Source organism: Lontra canadensis, unplaced genomic scaffold (genome assembly GCF_010015895.1).
Source record: "Lontra canadensis isolate GAN:19392208 unplaced genomic scaffold, GSC_riverotter_1.0 scaffold93, whole genome shotgun sequence".
NCBI classification, from domain to species: Eukaryota; Metazoa; Chordata; class Mammalia; order Carnivora; family Mustelidae; genus Lontra; species Lontra canadensis.
This window is the reverse complement of record NW_022631087.1, coordinates 7081858-7108597: the sequence shown is the minus strand read 5'-3', so window position 1 is coordinate 7108597 and position 26740 is coordinate 7081858. Positions and strand designations below refer to the sequence as shown.

The 26740-nt window shown below is 60.4% G+C and overlaps 1 protein-coding gene across 4 annotated transcripts; it reads left to right on the top strand.

Moving 5' to 3' along the window:
• CARD10 (caspase recruitment domain family member 10) lies at nt 1–25654 on the top strand. 4 transcript variants are annotated; one of them, XM_032836635.1, is made up of 21 exons: nt 1–35; nt 998–1249; nt 2093–2230; nt 3842–4167; nt 7774–7971; nt 9039–9194; nt 9821–9946; nt 10993–11184; nt 12353–12487; nt 12809–12924; nt 13808–13836; nt 14325–14448; nt 19465–19624; nt 20059–20170; nt 20633–20876; nt 21060–21129; nt 22365–22467; nt 23497–23655; nt 23763–23878; nt 24340–24455; nt 24635–25654. In XM_032836635.1, the coding sequence occupies exons 2-21, from the start codon at nt 1015–1017 to the stop codon at nt 24867–24869; spliced, it is 3090 nt and encodes a 1029-aa protein (XP_032692526.1). In that variant the 5' UTR covers nt 1–35; nt 998–1014; the 3' UTR covers nt 24870–25654. The 4 variants fall into 4 exon arrangements, with proteins under 4 accessions (XP_032692526.1, XP_032692527.1, XP_032692524.1 ...); XM_032836636.1 differs by lacking the exon at nt 1–35 and adding an exon at nt 315–338; XM_032836633.1 differs by lacking the exon at nt 1–35 and adding an exon at nt 595–815.
• The last annotated feature ends 1086 nt before the right edge of the window (nt 25655–26740 follow it).

Genomic DNA, 26740 nt, shown 5'->3' with positions numbered 1-26740 from the left:
ACAAGCACTTACCCAGTCGCCCAGATCAGGAGCAGGTCAGAGGCGTGGCTGGGATCACGATCGAGTGCTCCCGGGCGGTGCTCCCACACCCAGGGCGCCAGTGGCCCCACAACCCAGCGGGGCTATGGATGTGCTTTAGACGTGGGCGGCCTCTGGGGTTCTGTAAGCACGGGAGCCCTTGCCCCACGCTTCCTGGTCAGATCACGGAGCAGATAGGACCGAAATTGGGTGTGTGGCTCTGCACAGAGCCGCTGCGCTGTGTGCGTCGTCGGACGGGACCCCCGTGCCGTGGGAGCTCCGTGTGAGGACCCCGAGTGTCGGAGGGACGCGCGTGCCTGGTGCGCTGCGTGCGGGCGGGACGCGGGCCGGTGCGGCCGCCGTGCAGACTGCGGCGCTGGGGGCAGCCGACGCCCGGTGCCGGGTGGCGGCGGGGTTGGTGGGGGAGGTGAGTCCAGGCGCGGGCCGGGGAGAGCGTGCGTGGCCCTCCCCCGCCCCGCCCGGAGGCCGCGCAGGTGTGGGCGGGCCGCCTGGACCCCGCGGGGGCCGGGGCCGGGAGCGCCGGCGGGAAACAGGAAGCGGGGGGGAGGCGCGCGGCCGGAGGGCCGAGAGGCAGGGCGTGCGGGCGGACGTGCGGGTGGCTGGCGGGGCCGGACGCTCGGCCCGGGCCGGGGCGGCGATGTGGGGGGGCCCGGGCAGCCCCCGCGGCCGCGGGGACGGAGGCGGAGCCCGGGGCGCCGCGGACACCGCCCCCCTGCGCCGGCGGAGCCGCCGCCCGAGCGCGGACCCGGGAGCCCGCGGCGGCTGCAGCGTGCGGGGTGAGTCCCGCGGGCGCGGGGCGCGGGGCGCGAGGGCCCGGCGAGGAGGGTGAGGCGCGGGGCGGGGGCTCCGGCGACGATGGGCGGCCGGTCCCGCGGGTCGCCGTCCGGAGGAGGGGATCGGCCGGCCCACCCCGACCCTGGGCGACCCGCCTGACCCCGCGCGCGCCTCTGGCCCGCAGAGCCCGAGGACGCGGCCATGCCAGGCGGGGCCGAGGCTGGGGAGGCCGAGGAGGAGGCTGGGGCCGGCTCCGGGTCCGAGGCGGAGGAAGACGCTCTGTGGGAGCGGATCGAGGGCGTCCGACACCGGCTGACTCGCGCCCTCAACCCGGCCAAGCTGACGCCCTATCTGCGCCAGTGCCGGGTCATCGACGAGCAGGACGAGGAGGAGGTGCTGAGCACCTACCGTTTCCCGTGCCGTGTCAACCGCACCGGTGAGCCTCGGGGGGCGCGCGGGGTCGGGCCTTCCCGGGGCTGAGCGCCGCGCACGGAGCCTTGGCGCTCGAGGCCCGGGGTTCCATCCCGCCTCCCGCTGAACCACCGTTATGATCCAGGGGGTGTGTGGCGCCCACTCGGACATCTGGGGTTTATCTCTCTTGGACTTTCCTCCCACTTCCTGGGCCCACTTTAGAGCCGGGAGGTGGATGCAGTTGCCGGTGCCGGCTAGATCTAGGGACCTCCTGCCATCTTTCCTGAGCCCTTTGATCTCCTGGGTCCTCTCTGCCCTCTCCCTCTGTGTGGCACACATTTCCTTGGAGAGCCTCTTTTCCTTAAGTGCTCAGAGCCATCAGACTTTGCGAGGGTGCCCTCTCCCACAGGGTGTGTCTTTGAACTAGAGCGAGCTGGCAGAGGGATGAGGGTCTAATGGTGGAATTTCAGGCATTGACCGCTGGGAGAAATAATAGTATTTTTCTTTGTGTTTGGGGTAGAGGGGGCTCGATGTGTGCCACTGAAAAGGCAGGGAGTATTTGCTGGCCCCAGATCTGTGTGTGTGTCTGGGGGGGGCAGGCTGGGGGTTGGGGAGCCCTAGGGCTCCTAGGGCAAGTGCCCTAGCAGGAGGGTCCTGGCTTTCTTGGCTGTGGCAGATAGGCGCTGCCCACTGATGTGTTGAGACAAGCCGCTGTGTGTGTCACGGGCTTAAAAATCTGGGCAAATAAAGTCTGGGGAATGTGGGCTCTGGAGTATGGGGTGGGAAAGGGGGAGGAAGTAGCTAGGTCCTGGGGGATGCCCTGAACTTGACCCTGGGGCACCCCCCCCCCCACCCCGCCACTCCCCAGGGCGCCTGATGGACATCTTGCGCTGCCGTGGCAAGAGGGGTTATGAAGCCTTCCTGGAATCACTGGAGTTCTACTACCCCGAGTACTTCACGCTGCTCACAGGCCAGGAACCTGCCCAGCGCTGCTCCATGATCCTTGGTGAGTCCCCAGTAGGTGTTGGCCTCGGGCAACCATGCAGAGGTTCCTTACCCCAGCCCTGTCGTGGAGGCGCTTCCACGATCCCTGTTGAACAGATGGGGAAACAGAGGCATGGAGAGACCGAAAGCAGTTTGCCCAATTTAGTCTGAGTTCAGAGCCTACGCACTTAACATGGCCCTTTCCCCCCAAAATTGTTTTCGGACGCGCGTGTGTCAGGCCTACAAGGGTTTACAGTTTCCTGTGTAAGTAATTCAGACACTCCGGGTGACTTTTACTTCTTCCTTCAGCTCTGTTCTGCTGGTGACAGTTTGGTGAGTCTCTTTTTTCTTTGCATTTGCACACACACGGACATACACACTCACAGGTGTAACTACTTGAGTTGCTCCGTTTTTCACTTTTCCTGAAAACGGATTTTAGTAATTCTAGCACATCTGGTGCATTTATTTGAAATGACTGGAGTTGTTCCTTAGTGATGGGCCGTAAGTCATTCAATGGACCCTCTGTTCATGGAAATCCAGGTTGCTTCTCATTTTGTAACATTTACCAGTGATGCTGGGAACATCTTTGTATGTGTATGTTTGTGCAAATGGGTGTCTTGGGAGGAGAAGTTCTGGGAAGTAAGATTTCTCAAAGACTATACGTATTTGAAGTGTTAAATCAGCGTTCATCCCACCAACGTGGTATGAGTGCCCATTTTGCTGTACCCTCGTGAATCCTGGGGATCATTTAAAAATGTTTTTTAGAGTTTCCTATGTCAAAAATACCTTATTTTAAATTTGTACTTCATTGAGAGATGTAGTTTACGGCTTACGAGTGAGTAAACCTTGGGCAAATGACTTGACCTTCCTGGGCTTCAGTTTTTTTGTCTTTCAAGTGGTTGTAATAACAGTACCCTATGCTCTTTTCATGAGATTAAGTAAATTATTATATTTACTTAGCACAAAGAAGGAAGCCAAATGTACATAGCTACTGTTACTATAATTATAATTATCATTATTATTGTTGGTGAGTTGTAGTGTCCTTTTCTTTGTTTATTAACCAACTTTGTTTTGGAACTTGCTCATTAGTTTTTGCCCATATGTTTAGTTGGTTTCTTTTCTTTTAGATTTGTAGGAGCTCTTTGTATACGTGGCTCCAAATCCTTTGTTATATTTGTTATATTTTCTCCTGCTCTGCTTTTTACATTTGAACTTTTTTTGTTAGAGCTTTCATTGTTTAGAAGTTTACAAAATTTTTATATGGATTTGTCTGTTTTTTTCTCTTATAGCTCTTATTGATTTCTAGGAGCTGTTTACATATTGTGGCTCTGAGTCATCTGTTATGTTTCTTACACTTTCTCCTGTTCTGCTGCTTATCTTTTAACTTTTTGTTACTTTTTTTCCTACATGGTTCAGAAGTTAAAAATTTTTTTACATGGGTTTGTCCATCTTTTTTCTTATAGGTTCTAGATTTTGTACTTTGATTAGGAAGGCCTTCTCCACTCCAGAATGATAAAACTGCATTCCAAAATTTCCACCTAGTGTTTTTACAGTCTGGGTTTTTCTGTGTGGGCTCTTGTCCCCCTGGATTTTACCTGCTTGACCTGACGTTTCTCTCCCCTGTCCCTGGCAGATGAGGAGGGGCCGGAAGGCCTGACCCAGTTCCTGATGACAGAGGTGCGCCGGCTGCGGGAGGCTCGTAAGAGTCAGCTGCAGCGGGAGCAGCAATTGCAGGCTCGGGGCCGGGTGCTGGAGGAGGAACGGGCAGGGCTGGAGCAGCGGCTTCGGGAGCAGCAGCAGACGCAGGAGCGCTGCCAGAGGCTGCGGGAGGACTGGGAGGCGGGCAGCCTGGAGCTGCTGCGGCTCAAGGATGAGAACTACATGATCGCCATGCGCCTCGCACAGCTCAGCGAGGAGAAGAACTCTGCCGTGCTGCGAAGCCGGGACTTGCAGCTGGTGGTAGGTCCCGGGGAGGGGAGCGGGGTAGGGTGGGGAAGGAGGGAAGGGACCACCTTTGCAAAAACTGACTCGTCCTGTGGTAGCCGGCCTGTGTCCCAGAGCCACTGTCTCCCAGCCCTCGGACCATGGCACAGGTCCCTTCTGCGTCCTGTGCCTCAGTTTCCCCATCTGTAACATGGGGATGTTGGTAGCACTGATTTTATTGGGTTATGATGGTGGTTCTCAGTGGAGGGTGACTTTGCCCACCCCCGGCGACATTTGGCAGTGTCTGGAGATGTGTTCGGTCATCACAGCGAGAGCGAGGTCATCACACCTCTCGTGGGTGGCGCTCCGGGGTGCTGCTGAGCAGCATGTAGTGGACGGGACAATCCCCGCAGCCACACATTACCTAGCCCCAGATGTCACTAAGCGCCGAGGGGAAGCAGCAACCTTGGTTAGTGCAGATTCCAGGAATCTCCAGAGTTTGAGAAACACAAGGGCCTGGCGCCATTGGCTAAGCTCAGACCAGTGTTGTTGACCACTGTGGTTCAGTGCGACTATGTGCCGCCCCCCCCCCCCCCCCCGCCCCCCTCCCCCCGGTTATACACGGTGTGTCGTGCTGTCCTGCTGAGGCACCAAGCACCAGATTTCATTCTGAAACATAGGCACCAGGGCTGGGATTGCGGGGGCGCTGGCTCGAGGTCCCGGAGCTGGGAAGTGGCACAGCCTGGCTTGGCACCCGTGCTGGCCTCTGCCCGGTGACGCTCTTCTGCCTGCTGCTGTCCAGAGGCCATCTCACCTGCTCCTTCCTGGCGGCAAATGCACCTGCGCCTTGTCTAGGCTGAGAAGCCGAGCCTTGCGTCTGTGGTGGCGCTTTTACTGGGACTTAGCACGGGGCTAAAGCTGTTGTGTTACCACCGCAGAGACTTGTCCCAGGGGTGTAGTAAGCGAATGCTAGTCCAGGATTTAGTAGTGCCAGTGGCTCTCCAGCGATACGGTATGGGGTCTACCAGCGGGGGGGTGGGGGGGATGCTGATGGTGTGATTTGAAGCCCCCTGTCGCTGGGGTGCTGTGGGTGTGGCAGGTTCCCCGGGACGATGGGTGGCATGCGTGATGCTGTAAGTGCCAGAGCCTGTGGCTGCGCGTGCTGGTGGGTTGATGTTTGGGGAGGAGCGAATCCTGATCGGGGCATTGAGGCCACTCGTTGAAGAGTTGTTTGGCGTGCGTGTAGGTGGTCAATGCGAGGGTGTGAGGGGACAGTGAGGCTGTCCTCTGAGCATCTGCTCTGTGTTTGGCATGTGATGGGGCTGCCTGGGGCCTGCAGACTGGCGGCAGATTGAGCAAAGGGTGGCCCCGGCAAGGCTTCCCTCCCTGTGCCTCAGTTGCCGTCTCATCCTTGCGGAAGGTTGCGGAAGAGGCTGCTAGACCCGTGGCGCCATGCCTCCTGTCTCACACACGGTCCTCCGTGTCTGCCCGACACCAGCTCTCCCGGACTTCTGCAGCAGCTCCACCGGGCCAGGCTGGGGCTGGGGGGCACCCTGGGAGCACCCCCAATTCTGGTTGAGGAAACAGGCCCAGAGAGATTGGTTGGAGCACTTTCCCAGGGTTCTAAGAGTGAAGGATTTCTGACTTTGCTGTCAGCTGCCACTGGGGGTGGCTGAGGGTCCTCCCCATTCTTCACCGTGTCTGCTTTTCCTGGAATGGATGCGGGGGTTTGCTGTGAGGATTTCCTGGAAGAAAGGAGTCTGCTACTCAGAGCAGATTGGGGGGCGGCCACCAGCCCCGGGGTGTCAGGAGAGGCATGGCTTATTTCGTCTTTGGCTTGGGTGTAGTTGTGAGTTGGGGCCCTGGAAGTGGCAGGTGTGTGTGTGTGTGTGTGTGTGTGTGTGTGTGTATACAGCTGTCTGGGGTCTCCAGGGGTGGGGTAAGGGGATGAAGAAGAGGTATTGGGGGTGTCTCTGTGTGTCTGCGGATTAGCAGCGGGCTCGTTTGTATGTCCCCCCTTGGGCGGGGTCATCTGCCCCTGGGCAGTTAGTGACTGTTTTCCCCCACTTTAGGGGCTAGAGGGCAAGGAATGAACTTCGATCAGTAGATAGGATTTCCTTTGAAGGTAGCCTGCGTAAATTTGCCTTAACTTTCTGGAGCTTTCCTGCCACAAAGTTGAGAGAGGTGTCGCAGGTGGATATGAACAGAACAGCCAACAGCGCCTATCTTGGCCGCTTGGGTCCCCTCCCTCCACGGGCAGGTGTGTGGTGGCTGTGATTTAATACCGTGTTTTATAAGGTGCAAATTTAATGAGCTCTTATTTCTGAGCAACATAAACTCCAGGCCCGAACGCTGTAATTTTGTGCTCAGTGAGTGTGTATGCCGGGATTAAACGCGTCCACGTTTCCTGGTGTTTGGGCGGGGGCGGGGGGAGACTCCCAAGTGGCCTGTCCTCTGAGCTCATCGGGGGCGCCTGCTGGCCGCGGGGCAGGCCCGGGGCCGTGGTGTGTGGTTGTGATTCGCTGGAGAGGGTGTGACTACACTTGCCCTTGTAACTAGCCGCTGTCTTTCTCCGGCAGTTCACAAAGCATGTTTTGTGAGGGGAAAGGAATGTGAGAGTCATGAATTTCTTTCTGAGTCCTTTGTGGAGGAGGAGTGGAGCTGCCTGACCCAGCATCCAGACCCACATGCGAGTGTGTGTGCGTGCGTGTATGTGCGTGTGTGTGCGTGTGTGCGGCCATGCCTGGCTCTGAGGGGTGCGGGGCCACCCGCTGTTTCCCGGAGAGCGCAGGGCCCTCCTAGGACACCGGACGTCGGCGCGCCTGTGCCAAGCGCCAGAGGTCGTTGCGTCCTTATCCCAACAGTGACTTCATTTTGTGGCCTGCCACCTCCTGTTGCCCTTGTCACTGCCCAGCCACCTCAGACTCCACATGGGAAGTAGCTCTGGCCAAGCACTCTCCTCACCCAGCAAGCAGGCCAGGCCTGTGTGTTGCCGTCGGGCAGGCCACCGTGCGGCTGCCCACCCACCCTCTTGGGCCGGCTTCCCACTGTGCACGCTCAGCTGGTGATAGGTTGGGGTTCTGGGGTTTCAGCAAAGACTGTGAAGATAGCCACCGTCCCATCCCTGGCAGTCCGAAAGCCTCTGACTGTTCGAAGGCCTCTACCTGTCGACCGTGTTGTCGAATTTTTGCAGTGACTTCAGGAGCTAGCGTGTGGAGCAGGGGCATGGAAGGGGGGCCCCATCTAATGGGTGAGGAGACTGAGGCACAGAGGGGGGCTATGACTTGCCCAAGGTCATGCTGAAGTAGAGGCAGAGCTAGGCCCAGACCCCGGCTCTCCCCGTGCCTGGTGTAGCCCGGCTCCTCTGTCGCATGGGGCCCTGGGGCTGGATCACCTGTGCTCATGTTGGAGCTGTGGGACAGGAGAGCCTGTTGCGGGGCGGGGGGGGGGTCGCTACACCTGCCCCCGAGTCCTTGAAGCGTGGTCATTGCCCAGCCTGTCCCTTCTCCATAGACCGGTCCAGGGAGGGCTCCTCCTGCTCAGGGAACCCGGATGGCAGCGGGAGCTGAGGCCCCGTGGCCTTGCTGGTGGCCCTTCCCTGGGCCCTGTCCCTCCGGGGCTGATCCGAGTGTTGGGCCGCAGGTGGATCAGCTGAAGCTCCAGGTGAGCCGGCTGGAGGAGGAGTGCGCCCTGCTGCGGAGGGCCAGGGGGCCGCCCCCTGGGGCTGAGGACAAGGAGAAGGACAAGGAGCCGGACGGTGTGGACCTGGTGTCCGAGCTGCGCGCCGAGAACCAGCGTCTGGCTGCGTCCCTGCGGGAGCTTCAGGAAGGCCTGCAGCAGGTGCGAGGGGCGGGACGGTCGGACCACGGCCCGGAGGGTGGGGATTCCAGAGCGGGACACGGGATCCTGGCGGGCGTCTTGTCTTAAGCCCTGAGCGGAGGGTCCTTAGCGCTCGGCTCTCCCTGGGTGTTTGCTCTGGGGCCTGGGGGTGGCCCCGGGAAGTGTCTGAACATCCCGAAAGGGTGCACCTGATTTCGTGTGTGAGCATTTTTCTGGGGATCGGCCCGCAGCTTCCCTCAGATTGGTAGAGTCTGTGATCCTGGGACGGTTCAGACTCCAGAGGTTTGGGTGACGCTGGGACTTGCTTGGTGTCCTATGGCAGGTCAGTGGTGGGTCAGTGGCAGGTCAGTGGCAGTGTGGGGGATGGGAGCCGGGCCTCTCTTGTCTTTCAAGGTTGGGGTGCCCCGGGGGCGCCTGGGTGGCTCAGTGGGTTAAAGCCTCTGTTTTCGGCTCGGGTCATGATCTCAGGGTCCTGGGATCAAGCCCCGCATCGGGCTCTCTGCTCCGTGGAGAGCCTGCTTCCTCCTCTCTCTCTGCCTGCCTCTCTGCCTACTTGTGATCTCTCTGTCAAATAAATAAATAAAATGTTTAAAAAAAAAAAAGGTTGGGGTGCCCGGCTGGGGTGTGGATCTGGGGGCTGTATCTCGGGCCCATGTCTACCTGCCTGGGCCAGGCTCAGCCCCTGTGAAGACCCCTTGTCAGTGGGCTGGGGACAGACTTTGAAAATAGGGCCCATTTGCTGGGCCGTGGGTGGGGGCTAGAGCAAGAGGGAACGGGCCTGGTTCTTGTTCAGGAATAAAATCCGGGCCAACTTGTGTAAGCACGCCCTCATACACTTACTTCATTTCCATCCCAGATGTTCCCTGGAGGGTGTGCAGGGCTTTGGGCCGCACCCATTCTGCAGATGGGGGAAGTGGAGGTCCAGAGAGGTCAAGGCGCTTGGCCAAGGTGGCAGAGCGAGTGGGGCAGGGCTGAGGGCGGAGGGCTGTGTGTCCCCCTCTCTCCTGCCCCAGTCATGGTGGGCCCTGCTTGAGAGGCTGAGGCGGCCTCTGAACTGTGACCCTCAGGAAGCGAGCAGGCTGGGGGCCCCGGGCTCAGAGCGTATCCTCCTGGACATCCTGGAGCATGACTGGCGGGAGGCTCAGGACAGCAGGCAGGAGCTGTGCCAGAAGCTGGACGCCGTCCAGGGGGAGCTGCAGTGGGCCGAGGAGCTGCGGGACAAGGTAGTGTTGCCCTCGTGCCCTCCCCCACCACCCTGCCTTGTCTCGGCCTTGTCCCCTTGGTCCTCCTTGCTCACAGCCTGGCTCCCGGGGAGGGGAGGGGGCTGGGCCTCAGCACTGGGCTGCAGCCCACCTTCTCTGAGCATCCGCTGTGTGCCAGGCAGCTGGGCTAAGAAACGTGCATTCGTTTGTTCTCAAATGTTGAGAACAGCCGCCAACAAAACAAAGGTTTCTGGCCCTGTAGAGGGCAAATTCCAGCAAGCGAGACCCACAGTCCTCTGTGCGCATAATCCCGAGTCCGTTACTGCGCGTGGCAGAGGGTCAGTGCCGGGCAAGAAGCTGAGCGGCAGGGCAGATCCCTGTTTAGATGGGATGCGGCCAGGGTTGCGGGGGTGGGGTGGGGTGGGGGGACGTCGTTGTTGGGATTCTCCCCGTTTGACAGGGTAGACCACTGGGGCCCAGGGAGGGCAAGTCAGTCTGTGGCCCAGGCCACCCAACAGGGGAGGTGGGCCCTTGCGCTTGAGACTCTGATCTCTCTCCCTGGACCCGCTGGGCACCTGCTGGTGAGCTCGGGCTGGTCTCCGCCCCGGGGTCTGACCGGGCCTGCCCCACCCCGCCCCACCCTGCAGTACCTGCAGGAGATGGAGGATCTGCGGCTAAAGCACCGCGCGCTGCAGAAGGACTGCGACCTGTACAAGCACCGCATGGCCACCGTCCTGGCCCAGCTGGAGGAGCTCGAGAAGGAGCGGGACCAGGTGGGGCCGGCCGCTGGTTCTCGTAGGCGGGACGGGGGGGGGGGGGCAGAGAAGTGGGGCTGGGGTTGAAGCTGGAGACTTTTCTGGTGCTCCAACTGGTCTGGGTGGGGGGCAAGGAGGCCCGCAGAAGCACAGACTCTCGCCCATAAGCCCTCAAGAGCCATCAGCCCTGCCCCCTGAACACACCTGCCTCACCAGAGCTCCCTGTTCAGGAGAGCTGGTCCCGCACTCGTCGTTTTTGACCCCTTGTTCCATTTGTGTCGAAGACTAGGCCCACATGGGAAGGCGTTGGAAATATTTGCCAGGGAAGAAATTCCCTAGAAAATCCTGGGCCCTGGATCCCATGGCCTTCATCTCCTGAGGCCACAGGGCGAGCTCTCTCCTCCTGGCCCCCCTTCTTCCTTGTGGAGGGCTCCCCACGTAGGGCAGGGCGCAGGGCAGGTTTTGTCCTTGCACCAAGTTTGAATCCCACTAGAGGAGTTGAAGTCTGCATTAGAACGAGCCTGGGGCCCCCTGTGGGCGTGGTGAAAGTGCAGGTGCCCCCTGCCCTGCCCCGGGGTCTGGAGTGGGCCCAGGACCCTGCACCCCTCTGGGGCCCCCACTCCCTCTGAGGCATTGGGGGGCAGGATACAGCCGTGGTCCAGCTCCCAGGGATCCCGGTCTTCATAGTGGGGACAAGTGCTTTGGGTGCCGGGTGCTGGGTTTGAATCCCAGCTCACCCACTAGCCCAGATGTTGTGAGTAAAGCCCGGGGCACGTGGTGGCTTTCCTCGAAGACGCTGAAGTTGCCCTTGGGAGACAGTAAGAGCCCAGACTCGGCCCCTCCACTGCCTAGTTTGAGCCCTAGTTCTGTCCCTGCTGGGTGGGCTGGTCTGGAAAACGAGAATAAAGACAACGTCCACCTTGGAAAGTTTGTGGGAAGGTTAAACAAGCTGATCTTTAGCCCCGGGCTTACTATATGTTAGCTGCTGGTCTTGTCCCCTACCCCCCGCCGCCCTCCGCTTGGGCGAGTGTGGCTCCTTCACTCTCCCTGCCTGCTCTCCCTAGGCCATCCAGAGCCGTGACCGGATCCAGCTGCAGTACTCACAGAGCCTCATCGAGAAGGACCAGTACCGCAAGCAGGTGCGGGGCCTGGAGGCTGAGCGGGACGAGCTGCTGACCACGCTCACCAGCCTGGAGGGCGCCAAGGCCCTGCTGGAGGCACAGCTGCAGCGAGTCCAGGGCGGCCCCTGCCTCAAGGTGAGTGGGGTCAGGCTACGGGGGTACTGGTGGGAAAGCTGGGGTCCCGGCCGGAGCTCTTGGCCAGGTTGGGAACATGCGGGACCTGATGGGAGACCTCAGCCCTGGGGGTGGGCCTCCACAGGACCCCGTGGGAACCCTTGGCTGAGCTCGGGAGGAAATATGTGGGTTCCTGGCTGGGGCCCTCCGCCTGGGGCCCTAGCCGTCTGGGTCAAGAACTTGCTGGGAGGGAGCTCTTGGGCAGGACGGAGAGTATGCAGGTCTGGTGGAGCTTTCTGTGGGGGTGGGTGTGGGTTGGTACATCAGGGAGCGGGAAAGGGGCACGTGTGTCTCTGAGTCTCTGGGGTTGCTCCCGGGGCACTAGGAATAGTGGAGTGTGTTTCTGTGTACACTTGGAGAAGTACAGCTTCATGAGGGCCTGAAAGCCTTTCAGAGACCAGCTAGGCCAAGTCCCTCATTGTATGGGGCCCAGAGGGTGTGAGGGCTTGCCCAAGGTCACACAGCCAGCCAGTACCCTTTCAGCCAGATACTAGTCCTCCGACCTTTGTCGGGAGCTCTGCCATTTCCTGTCTTGGGTTTGCTTAAAGATGTTCCCTTGGCCTTGTGTTTAATGCATGGAGCCTGAAGGAACAGAGTAAAGGAAGCATAAATCTGTCCCTTCTCGCTTAAAATTCTCAGTGGCTTTTTTTGCTTTGGGGAAAACAGAGCCCCTTATCAGACCCTAGAGACCTGAAACGTGGGCCCCTTCCTCCTCTACCCTTGTTCTCTGGGTCACATCTCTTCATTCCCGGATGGTGTCACAGTCCTGCCCCAGGGCCTTTGCGTGTACCATTCCCTCTGCCTGGACAATCCTCCTCAACTTCATTAGCTTAACATCTACTTACCCTTGAGTCCTCAGTTCAAACCACACTTTCTCTGGAGGCATTTCGTTGCCTCCAGGTAGGGAGGGCCCTTTGAAGGCCTTCCTCACCCTGGGCACCTTCTTTCCCTGCTCTCTTGGCAGTTTGGGGTTATTTCCTTAATCAGCCTGCTTGTTTACAGTCTGTGAGCTCCCACGAGGGCAGGGATCCAGCTGTCTCATTCTCTGCTGTGTCCCTGTTCCCGGCATTCAGTAAATGACTGTGGCTGACCCGCCCTGCTCACCTCCTCTCCCCGCTTCCTCTCTCAGGCTTGTGCCTCCTCCCATTCCCTGTGCTCCAACCTCAGCAGCACCTGGAGCCTCAGCGATCTCCCCCCGCTGCTGGGAGGCCCGGAAGCAGCCGGGGAGGTGGCTGTCATGGGGGGATCTGAGCCCCACACCTCGGTAAGACAACTGCCCTCCCTGCGCGTGGACGCGGACGCTAAGAGTGTTCATGTCGTGTAATTACTAACATGGGGAGTGCTGTCCAGTTTGCCAGCAGTCCTGTTTCACACGTGAGGACGTGGAGGCCCCTGAAGGACAAGTGTCTTATTTAAGCTTGTCCAGAGCCAGCTCGGGGCTGGGCCCGGGTGCCGGGAGACTTGGAACCCCCGGCGTACTCTGGCAGAGCCCACACCCCCCGCCCTGGGCCCCACTTGTCACCTATGGAATGGGCACAAAGTAGGCACGTGGAGGTGACCCAGACCCTGTTGTGGCCCTTGGCAGGAGGAGGCCACCGACAGCGAGAAGGAGATCAACCGGCTCTCCATCCTGCCCTTCCCCCCAAGCGCTGGCTCCATTCTCCGCCGGCAGCGTGAGGAGGACCCTGCGCCCCCAAAGAGGTAAACAGGATGGGGAGAAATCAGTCGAGGCTCAGGGAGGTGCTGCTGCTTTTTCTCAGAACAGCTGTCTCCCAGAATCCCTAGTGCCAGCGCCAGTGTCAGGGCTGGGCCCGCGCCTCCCCTGACTGCTCTTCAGCGGCTGGGGTGCTGGGGACTTAGGTCTCAGGAGTCATAGCTGTGACCCAGGTCCGGGGCTAAGACGAGGCCAAAAGGCCCCTGCCGAACACTGTGGCAAGAGAGCCACTGGAGGGCAAGCCTCCATGATTCTAAACCCTGGGAGAAGCCTAGGTGGTTCAGGACTAGGGGACGAGGAGAATGTTCCAAGGGGTCAGGGGCCTCAGGCAGGAGAACCAGGCCCCGTGTTCAGATGTGAGCGCAAACGGGGTCCAGAAAAGTCAGGCTATGTCTGCTGGTGGCAAGACCAAGGGCAGGGGATGGCATATGTCCCCCGTCACAGCTTTTTCTGGGTAAGTTGCCCTTGATTTGTTCCCTCACGGATGCTGGGCATGGGGGGCTGTGATCGACATGGGCCTGACTGATAGGGTGTGTGACGAGGCAGCTGGGAGTCATGAATGACAAAGGCAGAGAGTAGGGGTGAGGTGAGGGGGTGAGAGGTCAGGGGAGGCTTCCAGGAGGGGGTGGCATTCCAGGCCAGGCCAGGGGGCATTCTAGGGGAAGGACGTGGGGCAGGCGGAGGTCATGACGTTAGCTTCTTGCCCTGTGAGTTTAGGGGGTGCTGGTTGGCACAACTGCCCTGTGCTTGGGACTTGCCTGGGCTGTAGCTGCAGGGGGTGCAGGACCCCTCCGGGGCCGGGGTGCATGGAGGAGGGAGTGGGGCAGAGTGCCCCCTGTGCCTCAATTCCCTCCTCTCCCCCACCACCAGGTCCTTCAGCAGCATGTCCGACATCACAGGTAATGACTCTCGGGGACTCCGTGGGGAGGGCTCATCTTGGGGGAAGGCGGTGGCTTTCCTGCCCACCTGAGGCCTGCACTGCCAGCTCTGCCCTTGGCCCCCCTTCCCAAGGCCCCACTGTGGCCAGGCCAGGCAGGGAGGCTGTACTCGGGAGGACCCTGGGGCGTTGGGCCACGTGCTGCTCCCCCAGAGCCCAGGCCCGCTCCTCTCTCCCATGCCTGGCTGTGCTGTATGCAGGTTCCTTGGTTCCAGCCCGCCCTCCGTCCTCTCCCAGGGAACCAAAGGGTCAACCTGGCCAGCCGGGCCCAGCCCTGAGCCGTACGGGTCGGTCCAGTGTGCTTCTGGGGCCTCAAACCTGCCAAGGTCCTGCGCAGTCCCCAGGCTCAAGGGGCTCACCCCCTTCTCATGATCCCCGGCTTGATCCCCAAGAAACAGGGGTTTCTTGGCTTGGCACCCCAGAACCTCACGCCCCCCCCCCCCCAACCAGGGAGTGTGACGCTTAAGCCCTGGTCTCCTGGCCTCTCCTCGTCCTCATCCTCCGACAGCGTGTGGCCTTTGGGGAAGCCAGACGGCCCCCTGGCCAGAGGCTGTGGCCTCGATCTCATCAACAGGTATTGTGGCTGCTTGGGTGGTGGAGCTGGGCTGGGGGTGGGGGGCGGGAGTATGGATGGGGTGGCGGGGGTTCAGTGTGGGGCAGGGTGGTGGTGGTGGGAGGGTCAGTCTCCTGCAGCAGGGTGGCAGTGGGGGTGGGAGGGAGCGCAGCTAAGCCTTGGTCTCCCATAGCTGTAGAATAGTCAAGCTTTTCACGGAGACCTGGGGTTCACATCTTGTCCCTGCCTCTCACCCTTTGGGTGACCTGGATTGGCCACTTCTCTCTCGGGGCCTCCGTTGCCTCTTCTGGAGGCGGTCAGTGATCTCTTCTGCATGTGGGTGTTTGGGGGTCTAGAACCCGTGTCGGGAGAGCACCCTGCTTTGCCAGGCGTGGTAGTAGGTGCTCAGAAAATGGTTAACTGTTACTCATTCCCCTGGCTCTGAGCTCCCAGCAGAGTGTCGCTCTGTGGGTGGGCCACCCTGGGAGCCATGCCGCTGGGCTGGCCGCAACCCGCGACGACGGGAGTCACAAAACAGATGGGTTCAGCATGCATGGAGGGCCAAATGCTTTGTCGGTGTCGGGTGAAGGGTGACCTCCCGAGTCAGGCTCACTGGTGGGTCTCAGGAGGGTGAGTAATAGAGGAGGCCGCGCTGAGAATGTGGCCTTGGAACTCAGGTAGGGAGGGTGGCTGAGGAAGAGCAGAGGCCAGAGGCTGTCCAGGGAGGAGGGCCCTGCGCTTGGCTGTGATAGGAGCCCGCGGGGGAGGTGCAGGGACGAGCTCTGTGAGTCAGGCTGGTGGTGTGAGTCAGGCGGGAAAGTGTGGACTTTGGCTCGCGTGCTCCGGGAAACCGTGGCGAAGGTTTGGCTGTTACTGCCGGCTGCTGCGGCGTCCTCTCCGTTCAGGGCGGTGGGTGTTGTTATGATTTTCCCTGTTTTATAGGGGAGCAAGCTGAGACTCAGAGAGGTTAAGGCGCTTGCCTGAGGTCCCACAGCTGGGAAGCGCCGGGGCCAAGGTCCACAGTGACCTGACCAGATTTGGGTCTGGGGCGGCACCGAACGTCAGAGCTGGACTGTGGGAATGCTATTGGCCGCGCAAGGAATCGGGCCAGAGCAGGATCAGGAGCCTGAAGCAGCTGGGCCCGGCCCTCGTCCAGGCCCCCGCCCCCACTCTGGTCCTCCCGCAGCAGGCCCAGTACTACATTGTTTCTCCCTTCGCAGGACATGCTTCTGGGGGAAGGGCCGGAGGTGCCTCCCTTCCTGCCTGCCTCCCTTCCTGCAGCTTGGCCTGCAGCAGGGGTCCTGGCCGCTGTCCAGGGGGCACCGGGGGCAGGAGGTTCTGGCCCAGCCCCTGCCGGGGGCCCGGGATCCCAGGGGCCACCTCTGCAGTTCTGGGGGGGACCAGAGCACAGATCAGAGCGGGGCTGGGATCGGGGACTGAGAGAGAAAGATGTGGATAGATGGGTGGGGAGGGAGGGGGGAGCCCAGACCGGTGGGCAGGGTGCTGCCCACGTGTGTGTGCGTCCCGGGCTGGTGGTACCGCACAGAGCATGGTGGGAAGAACAGATACTGAGGCTCTGTCACCAGCTGAAGAGGGATATTGTGCAAGTCTCTAAATTTCCCATGGCCTCCGTTTCCAGCTCTGTAAAGTGGGGTTGTCGTAGGGCCCCAGGGTCCCCATGAGAGTGTTTGGAACAGTGCTGCTCGGTCCCCACAGGAACCCTGAGGGCCAGGGCATTTAGCCCCATTATACAGATGACGACATTGAGGCCCAGGGAGAGTCAGGAAGTCCCAAGGCCACTAGGCGGTGGAATTGGGGATTCCGTCGTACCTCCCTTCTGGCTAAGCTGCTTTCAGCTCATGGTCGTGTTCCATGTTCACTGTGTGCTGGGCCTCTGCAACCTCCAGGTCTCCCTGCCCTTCTGGGCTCCTAGGGCCTCAGGGCAGGGCAGGGGTTGCAGCGTGAAGGCTGGGTGGACACCCGGGCAGGCGGGGAGATAGCAAGAAAGAGCCAGAGAGTGTAGGTGAGGCACTGAGTGGGGCAAGCGCTGGGCGAGGGTCGCTGGGTGAGTGTCAGGGTGGGGCTCGCTGGCAGGCCCACTGCTCACATGGACACCGAAGCTCTGGCACTGTCTGCCCCTGCCCAGAGATGCTATTGGTCTAGTCCACCACCCGCAGGCCGGGCCACCCTTGTCAAGTTATAACTGCCCCGTGCCTCAGTTTCCCTCTTCTCTAATGTGAGGGCTCACAGATGGTTCCCATGGAGCTATTGGGAGGATTTTTTTTTAAAGATTTTATTTATTTATTGACAGACAGAGATCACAATTAGGCAGAGAGACGGGGGGTGGGGTGGGGCAGGCTCCCTGATGAGCAGAGAGCCCGATGCAGGGCTCCATCCCAGGACCCTGGGATCATGACTGAGCCGAAGGCAGAGGCTTTAACCCACGGAGCCACCCAGGCGCCCCTATAGGGAGGATTAAATGAGGTCATTTATGTGACAGGCTTGAGTCTGAGGGTCATAGGTCCCTGGCCTGGAGCAGAGCGGTCATGTGCACTGCCCGGAGGACTTCCCACAGTGCATGGGGCAGGGGAGCACTCTTCCAGGCTGCTCTGCCCATCACTGCTCAGAGTGGGCAGAGCGAAGCACTGGCCCGGTTTCCCTCTGTGACCCGACTCCTGACTGGACCTTGGGGGAAGGGACTGGGAGATGGGGACCCCCATCCTTCCCACCACTCACAGGCAGGGTTGGGGTCAGTCTGATTGTGTTGCTAGAGACCCAGGAATCCAGAGGCTGGAGGAGGCAGCCCCATCCCCCGTCCCCATGTACTTGTCTGCTGAGGCCTGGTGCTGAGAGGGACCCAGTTTGGACCTGGCCGCAGGGACCTTTCCGGTGGATTCTCCCTCTCTCCCCAGCGAAGTCACTTAGTCCCTCGGGGAATTGGGCAAGGGTGTTCTGAAGGAGGTGGTGCCAGAGCCGGGTTGGGGGGAAGAGCGTGAAAACCTGGGGTTTCCGGGAGGGATTGCGGGGGTGGGGGTGGGGCAAGCAGTTGGGACTGAGAAGGGCTGAGTGCAGGCTGCTGGGTGGGCTCTCCACTGGGGAAGCCGTGATGCTTGGTTGTCTGTGGGTCTGGAACAGGTGGGGAAAGTGGGGGCCACACCTGAAGACAGTAGTTGTCCAAGTCTTCCTGGGCTCTCAGTGTTACCCGGCCACGTTCTGAGCGCTCCGCGTTTGAGTCACTGAGCCCCACCGTGAGGTCGTGGATGCCGCTGGGGCTGCTGAGGACCAGAGGCTAAGTGCCCAGGCCGCCTGGCCCCAGAATCCCTGCTGCTGCCCCTTCCCTCAGACTCCCCTGACGGCACCCCACAGCGACAGATACCCAGTACACAATCCTGAAAAGAATCGCGAGACAATGGTTGGATTTACTCCACGCACGATTTCTATGCCATTCCGTTCAGAAATGGCCCTGGCCGTGACCTTGTGAGTTTCACAACCCTCAGGGGGGCTGGGCCTGCAGCTGGGTGTTCCCTGGAGCCCTCTGGTTTACACTCTCCCTGCATCTCTATATTAGTTTGACTGCCACCCCTGTGGTGGGAGGCGGTGCTCTGTGGCTGTGGTGACAGAATCAAGCAGCCAGCTCACTCGTCCAAATCCGGGGCCCAGTTAATGCTGGGCGTCAGCGGGACCATGTGTCTCCAGCCGTGGGACAGCCTAGCCAGGCCCAGCCTGGACCTCCCATCTGGCTGGGCCACACTGACAGCAGCCAGGACAGTCCTGGGGCCGAGGGGCCCGTGAAGGCAGCGTGGATGCCTCTGGCCCCCATGTCCAGCTGCAGCCCCTCGGGGTTGGCTCTTTGTTTTGACTTGAGGGGGTGGGAGCCAAGAAAGACTCTGAACGTCATTCCCCACTCATCCAAGTTCTCCACTCTGCATTGGTGCTGATGGGGTTAAAGTCCTCGCAGCCTTGCTCACCACATGCTGGCAGCAGGGGGCAGTGTGGCTGCGTGCACTGCAGTTGCAGGGGCGGGTGGGGAGGCCCGCCACATTCTGGCCTCTCCTCTTCCCTGATGCTCTGGCCTGGGGGGTGGGGTGGGGGGGGAATGCTCACAGAAGGGAATTCCAGGCAGTTGTCTCTGAGCCGGCAACTGGGCCCAACCAGCTCTATCCAGGGACAGGAAGAGCGCCGCTATGATGGGGATCTGGGTGACTCTTTGTCTTAACTGTCAGCAGTTTCCACTGCCCACAAGGGGAAGGCCAGACGCCTTCATTCTGTGCCCTCCGCAGGCTGGCTCCAGCCAGCCTTTTCTGGGAGCTGTTTCCCATGATGTTAAATTAGTTAATTAGGACAAGGAGCTTAGCGTGGCGTCTGGCACATGGGGAGAACTCAGTAAGCGTTCGCTGCCGCTATCGTTACTGTTGTTACTGAATCCTTCCCCACATCCTGTATTCTGTCCTCTACACCTCTGCCCCTGCCAGCCCTTCGGCCTGGAACACCACCTCCTCTCTGTCAATTCCCGAAGCGCCTCTCCTCTCCATCATCGTGTAGCCCTGAGGCCTCTTCCTCCGGGAAGCTCTCCTCTGTGCTCCCACAGCCAGCTGTAACCATCTTTGGTCTGTGTTGTGTTCTCACGGTGACGTTCCTCCCTCAACTGTGAGCGTAACAAACTTTTATTTGTCGTCTGCCATGTGCCAGACACTGGGTTTGGTGCTAGGGAGCTGGAGCCGAGCCAGCTAGCAGGCTGGTTCCAAGGGGGTTTTCCCCGGCAGGTGCCGAGCTTGTGGCTGGGTCCTGCAGGAAGAGCTCTGCCTCACCATGTGCAGGGGTCTGGGAGGGAGAGGTTGCTTCGGAGCTGAGCTTTTGCAGGCAGAGCAGAGGCAGAGAAGAGGGGGAAGGGCGTCCCAGCCACGCGGCAGTTGCAGCGGCTCCTGGGTGGGAGTCATGTCACATTTTGGGGATAGCTGTGATGGCTCTCCCAAGAACATTGAACTGAGCGTAAATACTGACTGAACTCGAATTCCCCTCTCCCTTTTCTCTTCCCAGGTCTCTGGCCATCCGGGTGTCTTGCCGGAGCCCCCCGGGGGGGCCTGAGTCCCATGACAAGGGCCCAGATGGCCTGTCGTTCCTTGGGGACAGCTGGTCTGGGGCGGTCGTGCGGAGGGTGCTCTCTGGACCAGGGTCCGCCAGGGTGGAGTCCAGGGAGGTGAGATCCCGCCCCTCTGAGTTGGGGGCGGAGCCAACTCATTAGCTAGGCCTGGAGCTCTCTGATTGGTGAATGTGGGTCACTGGGCGGAGTTTCTGGGAGGGTTGATCAAAGCAGCGGGAGGCTCAGAGATGGCACTGCTGGTTGTCTTACCTTAACCAGCAGAAAATTAAATCTGATCAGGCAGGGGCTGGGAGGTGGGGCAGACTGACAACACCTGGACGGATGTCCACCCTTGAATACGGGAGAGACGGGATGTGCCAGCCTGGGTGGGGAGTCCCGTTGATGGGAGACGGATCTGATTGGATAGGCATCCTGGCAGATGGGGGCATCAGAATTATGGGACATGTCATCCCCACCCCAGTCTTCCTCCAGCCCCAGAGCTGTGTTGCCCTGGGAAGCTCACTTCTTTCTCTGCCTGGGTTTTCTCTCAGCCAAGGGCCGAGGCTGCTGGCCTGGAGGCCACAAGCCTGGAAGGTGAGGTCCCACAGAGAACCTTGCCCTGGAACCAGGTGTCCACGCTCCCCTTCCTGATGGACTTCAAGGGTAAGTCTGGCCTGGGCAGGGAGGACCTGGGGACTCCGGATCTTAGAAGGAGGGAGCCCAAGAGAGGGCTTGTCCAGCCCATTGTGTAGGTGAGACAACCAAGACAAGAGAGAGAGAGAGAGAGAGAGAGAGAGAGACTTTGCTGCTTGACTCTTGGCAATGCTTTTCCCTCCCGAACTGCTGTCCTGCTTGCTGGTTGACCGTCTCATCCTCATTAAGGAGCTTACCGTGAAAGGAGCACCCGACAGGAGTCCAGAGACCTGGGTTCAAGTCCTGGCTCTGTTCCTGGTGGGCTTGGTGGAGACCTTGGGCAGACCCCTGCCCTTTCTGGCCTCAGACTCTGACTTTAGAAAGAGGAAGTGTAAGGTTTTGGAAGCTCAGGCCTTGGAAGGGGTGTGTCTGTGACCTGAGGCTGCTGCCTGACTTTATCCTTCTGTTGCCCTCCTTGCTGCCCACGTTCAGCCTGTCAGTCCTTCCACGAGGCCCTGGATGCCTGGACAAAGGGGCTGAGCACCGAGCCCTTCTATATTCGAGCCAACCTCTCCCTGCCCGAGCGAGCGGACCCTCATGCCCTATCTGTGAAAGCCCAGGAGATCCTGCGTCTGGTGGACCCGGCGTACAAGCGGCGGCCAGAGTGGTTCTGCACCCGGGTCGACCCCCTGACGCTGCGGGACCTCGACCGGGGCACGGTGCCCAATTACCAGAGGTGACACAGAACCAGGAGTCTGGGGACAGGTCCCGCAGGGTGCCAGGAGCTGGCTGGGAGACTTTTTTCCCCTCTCCCTGCAACCCCCTGGCATTCCTCCAGGACAGGATGAGGGGGCTGGAGGGGAGGGGCTCTCTTTCTGTCTACAAATGCATTACATGTGCCCCCTATTTTCCCCCACAGAGCCCAGCAGCTCCTAGAAGTTCAGGAGAAAGGCCTATTCTCGAGCCGCCACCGAGGGTCCCGAAGTAACGTAAGCGGTGCTGAGCAGCTTGGCAAGGGCCTGGGGTGAGGGGCTGCCAGGGATGGGGTCCCAAAGGGTGAGGCCGGGCTCCGTTCTCCGGCAGCCCTGCAGGGAAGAGGAGAGGGAGGCCCCCACCTCGCTCCTGCCCCTGGACGTGGCTGGCGGTCTGCTGAATTCCAGGTAGACGGAGCAATGGCGGGGCTCACTAGCCAGGGGCGCTGGGGGGATGAAGGGAGGTAGTGGGTGGCCGGCCTGGCCACCGAGAGCACTTGACGGAGCAGCAATCACACCCCTTTTCCCGGTCCCTGGATAAGGGCCAGGCGGGTGAGCCTCCCGGCATCGGTAGGGGCAAAGCGAGGCTCAGAGAAGTAAAAATAACTCGAGGCTGTAGGGCTCGCAGGGATGAGAACACGGGCTCTGGAGCCAGGCTGCCCGGGCTCGAGTCCCAGCTCTGCCACTTGCCACCGCACCACCTTGGACCAGCACCTGGCCCACCCTTGAGGCTCTGTTTCCTCATCTGTGACGGTGGGGGGTATGTTGCCTGCCTCTCGGGCTTCAGTGAGCTCTTGACATCTGGGCCTCAGTGTTTGTCACATGGTAGCCACCAGGGGTCTGGGGTGATTGGTGCTGTCATCGTTATTATTAGTACTTTTTAAGATTTTATTTATTTATTTGACAGAGAGAGAGATCACAAGTAGGCAGAGAGGCAGGCAGAGAGGGGGAGAAGCAGGCTCCCCACTGAGCAGAGAGTCTGACAGGAGGCTCGATCCCAGGACCCTGGGATCATGACCTGAGCCGAAGGCAGAGGCTTTAACCCACTGAGCCACCCAGACGCCCCTGGTGCTGTCATTATTGACGTTCTTTTTCTCCTTACACGTGGTCACCTTGCTCATCCATTGAAAGAGTCCCAAAGTTTGTCTCTTATGTGACATTAGTTTCCTTGGGTCGCTGGGCCTTGGTTTCCCCATCTGTAAAGTGGGGGGTAGACCTCAGGCGCCTCTGACAAGCTTGCTTCCCTGAGCCCACAGGGATGGTGGCCCTCACCTGCTGGGGTGGTGGTGGGGTGCTCTGCACTGGGCGGGGAGACGGCCTGGTGGGGAGGGGGCTCTCCTGCTGACCCAAGCTCTTCCGCAGAGCGTGGACAGCAGGGACAGCCTGGCCCCGGGGTCCCGTCCCTCCTCTCCTCCCTGAGGGTGGGACAGAGCTGGCTCTCAGGGGCTCCTCTTCCTCTGCCCCCTCCTCAGCTGAAGAAGCGAGCCCTGGACCAGCTCCGGCTGGTGAAGCCCAAACATGGGGGAAGCTCGTCAGGGGATTCTCCAGAGCCGCTTCTGCCGGAGCCCTGCTCAGGTGAGCATGTGTGGCCGCACGCACCCCGTGCGGCTTGTAAGCGTGTCTGTCTGGGGGCCTGGGCCCCGGGTGGTCCTTTTGGCCTAAGAGAGCCTGCTGTGGGGCTTTCCATGGGGAGCAGGGTGTCCAGGGGCCTGAGAGGCTTCCTGTAGGGGGGGCAGGGGGGAAGTGGGCCACCAGGGTGGAGGGAGCTGATTGAAGGGGGCATACGTGTGCACGTGGGATCGTGGGTCTGTGTGACTTTGGGGCACACGTGAGCACAGCACCGTTCTTGTCAGGCGGAGCGGGCGGAACTGCGCCTCTCACAGGTGTGTGCTGGGGCGCCACGAAGACCCCAGAGTGGGTTTCTGGAGGCAGTAGGGGAGGCCTTGGGTCAGATCAGGGAGAAGGGCTTGGGGGAGCCCAAATGGGCAAGAGGATGGTGGTTGGGGAAGACTCTCTGGAAGGGAGATGGTCTGAGGTGGGGTTTTCAGGGATGAAGAGGAGTTTGTTCCAGGCACAAGGCACAGCCATGCAAAGGCACTGAGGTATGACTGCATGTGGTGTGTGTGCAGGCCATTGAGTACAGCAAGCGTATACCAAACACCAGCTCTGTTGCGAATTGTGCTTGGACGAGGGGACACTGTGGCACCTCCCCTCGGGGCATACTGCCTCGTGGGTGCCAGGGGGCAGCTGCAAAGTCATGTGGAGGCCCTGTGATTGGAGGCAGCTGGTCTGGGTGTTGGGGCGTGGGACTCGCCCCTTGTCTGGGTGCTGGCAGGGCTGGGTCACCCGGGTGGAGGATGTGGCCTTCTTCCTGAGGGTAGTGGGAAGTCACTGGCACACTGAAGTATGTGTGTGCTGTGTGTGTGTGTGTGTGTGTGTGTGTGTGTGCATATGCGCACACACGTACGAGGAGCAGCAGCAGGACTCAGGAAGGGAAAGAAGAGGTGATGGGGTTTTGGGTATGGGGGTGCTGGCCGCCCTCGGAAGGAGGAGCTAGGGACCCTGTGGGCAGCCTCATCTCTTCCGTACCCCACCCCACTGCAGAGCCTGAGCGAAGCCTCAGACCCTACAGCCTGGTGCGGCCACTGCTGGTATCTGCCCTGCGGCCCGTGGTGCTGCTGCCTGAGTGCCTGGCGTCCCGGCTTATCCGTGACCTGCTCGACCTGCCCAACTCCCGGCTGGACTTCCAAGTGTGCCCGGCAGGTGAGCCTGTGCCTGGGCAGGGGTGGGGAGGGCAGGGCAGGGCTGGGCAACACCCCAGGGCAGCCTGGCCCACTGGCCCCTCCTCCCTGCCTCTTGCTGCTCTGCAGAAAGCCTCTCTGGGGAGGAACAGTGCTCATCCGCAGCACCTGGAGCCCCCAAGGCCCAGCCTGCCACCCCCAGGCTGGGCAGCAGGCTCCGTGCCATCCAGGAGTCTGTCGGGAAGGTAGGTGCTGGGGTGGGGGGCTGCCTCTCTGGGCTGGGAGGCTAGAGTCTGAGCACAGGCCTGTGCTGCTCCCTGCCCTTCCACGGGCCTGTTGCCTCACCTGCGAACAGGACGGCTGGGCTGGTCACACATGGGTCAGCCTCGAGGTGTTTGGCTGGTCCATCTCCCCTGTCTGTCCTGTCTCAGATTCACTGCTACCTGGGGGGCTGGCCAGGGGCTGCCAGGCATGGGGGTGGTGGTGGGGTTCACTCCATCCCACTGATGGCAAGGGTGAGGTCCGGAGCAGGGGTGAGACTGACTTCTCCAGGCCTCTCGCCTTCCCTTCTGGGTCTTTCCTTATTGCCAAGGCCCTTCTGGAGAGGGACGGGGGCCCCCATGGGGGGCTGTGCCCCAGGGGCCCAGTGGGGGCAGGGAGGTTCGAGTCTCTGGGCTGGAGTAAAATATAGCCTTGGTCTCCGGAGAAGAAGCACTGCCTGCTGGAGCTGGGCGCACGGGGCGTGCGGGAGCTGGTCCAGAACGAGATCTACCCCATTGTCATCCACGTGGAGGTGACAGAGAAGAATGTCCGGGAAGTCAGGTAAGGAAGGCTGGGGGTGGGTAGGACCAGCCTTTTCCTCCTCTTTGGATGTCTGTGTCTCTCTGTGTCTCCCTGCCTCTGTCCATCTTCTCTCTGGCTCTCCACACTCTGGTGTGTCTCTGCGTCCCCGGCCGTCCTTGTCCCCAGCTCTGACCACTGCCCACCCGCTCTCTCGGCAGGGGTCTGCTGGGCCGGCCTGGCTGCCGGGACTCGGAGCTGCTGCGGCAGTGCCATCGCTCGGAGCAGGTGCTGTGGGGGCTGCCCTGCTCCTGGGTGCAGGTGCCAGCGCACGCGTGGGGACACTCTGAGGAGCTGGCCAAGGTGGTGCGCGGCCGCATCCTGCAGGAGCAGGCCCGGCTCGTGTGGGTGGAGCGCGGCAGTGGCGGCGGCGGGGGCGGCAGCAGCGAAGCCTGAGGGGCCCCTTGTGATGCCTACGGCTTCCTCACACGCCTGCGAAGCCCCCGACGGGGCCCCAGGAGTCTGCAGTGGAGCTGGGTCCTCCCCATCCTGAGCCTAACTAGACCCTTGGACTCCCAGACATGGGGCTCCTGGCTCTGGGCTCTCCCCGATCTGGAGCCAATTTCCAGGAGCCGTTGGGGTAGAGCTCCCACCACCCCTGTACTTGCTGCTCTGGGCCTTCTGTGCGCCCCCCGTGTCTCCGTGATGCCACTCGTGGGTCTCACGCGCACGTCTGTGTCCTTGTCCTTCTTGCCCCCCAGGAGCATCTGAGCTCTCACTCCTGTGCACTGGTTTACACACCCAGGTTCTCACGGCAGGCACCTGAGGTCTTCTGGGTTCTCGTTCCCTTCTGTCCGAGGAACCCCAAGCCTGTCCCACAAGCCCCTGCCCCCCCCGACCCCACTCACATTCCTTATGTATACCTCCACACGTGGGCACCGTGGCCTCCCTGGCCCACCGTGCCCCTCACGTCTTCTCGTCTCCTGTGTATCTGTGGTTCTCTCCTGTGTAAATGTCAGACCCCGGCCTGTGACCTTGGGCACTAACCGTCGTGTGTTCCTGGGAGCACGCCGAGGACCATCTTCTCTCAGCGCCATCTCTTTGCGGTGACCCGCCTCTCAGAGGGACAGCAGGGAGAAGGTGGCTGCTCCATCACCAGAATGTATGGCCTGTAGATTTTTAACGGGCCCTTTTCACTCAGAATATGCACATTATGGAACATTAAACAGTTTGTTATAGAAGCTGGTGGCTTTTTGCTTGCCTACCTCCCTGTTGCAGGGCCCCCTCTCCACTCCCCCGACTTGTCCCCACCCCCAGATCAGGCTGATACCACCTCTCAGGCTCCCCCATCCCCCTGATTACCCATGGGAAGGGTCAGATTTCGTACCTGGTTCATCCCAGAGCCGCCCGCCATCTGCTGGCATTACCTTACCTGCCCCCGAATGACCGAAAAAGGGCACCACAGATGGGCCACCTCCACGCTCAGCTGTGCCTGTGTCTGATCATCAAAGGAGCGTCCCATGGAGAGGGGACACTGAGGCTAGCAGGGTATGGTCTTGGCTTAAAGCGCCCGGTTACCAAGTCCAGGAGACCCAGAGCAAACCGTCTGTGCATAGTCAGGTCCTAAGACTGTTCTGCTAGCGAGAGGACAGTGCAAACAGGATTACTACGGGGCTGCTGCTTCAGCTCAGGGTCTGGGATTCCTTCAAGAAGTGTTTATTGGGCCGATGTGCCTAAGTGCTGTCCTCGTCATCCTCTACTGCCCTCAGTCACAGTGATGAACTTGGGTCAGCCTGTGCAGGTTTTGGGAGAGTGGGTTACTAGGTGGAGGGAATCCCCAGAGTGAAGCCTCAGAGACAGAAAATGGGTTGAATTTGGCCCCCTGGGGAGTGGTAGGAGATGAGGCTGGGAAGTCCAAGTTCAGGGGTGGGGGCTGCCTATATCTTAGTGTCTTGAGGTCTGGCTCAGATACCATCTCCATGAAGCCTGCTTGATTCTGCCAGACCTTGGGACTTCTTAGCCATGCCATGGGCTGCCTTGTGGCAGGATGGTGGATCTCTGAAGGTGGCTGTGGGCCCCCTGGGTGTGGAGACCGGGTAATGCCCATTTGGGTAAATGAACCTCCCCACTTTCTCGCTATGTGCTTGGAGAAGTGCTTGGTCTATGGACCTATGAGTCTGGGTAACATTGTGGGACATCAGTGAGGCAGCTGCCTTTGTCTGGTCCCATGGTAGGTATGCTTTTACTGGGAAGCCCTCAACCCCTTAATCCTCACCAAGTCTTAAGTTTGTCTCCATTTGTCGAATGGTGAAATTAAAATTCAGAAA

What these genes read in the sequence shown, in the direction of transcription:
- CARD10 (XM_032836633.1), top strand. Translation starts at nt 677, where the DNA reads ATGTGGGGGGGCCCGGGCAGCCCCCGCGGCCGCGGGGACGGAGGCGGA. An exon ending in CCAGGGTGGAGTCCAGGGAG is followed by an intron (nt 19,625 to 20,058) that starts GTGAGATCCCGC and finishes GTTTTCTCTCAG; the next exon opens with CCAAGGGCCGAGGCTGCTGG. An exon ending in CTTCCAAGTGTGCCCGGCAG is followed by an intron (nt 23,656 to 23,762) that starts GTGAGCCTGTGC and finishes GCTGCTCTGCAG; the next exon opens with AAAGCCTCTCTGGGGAGGAA.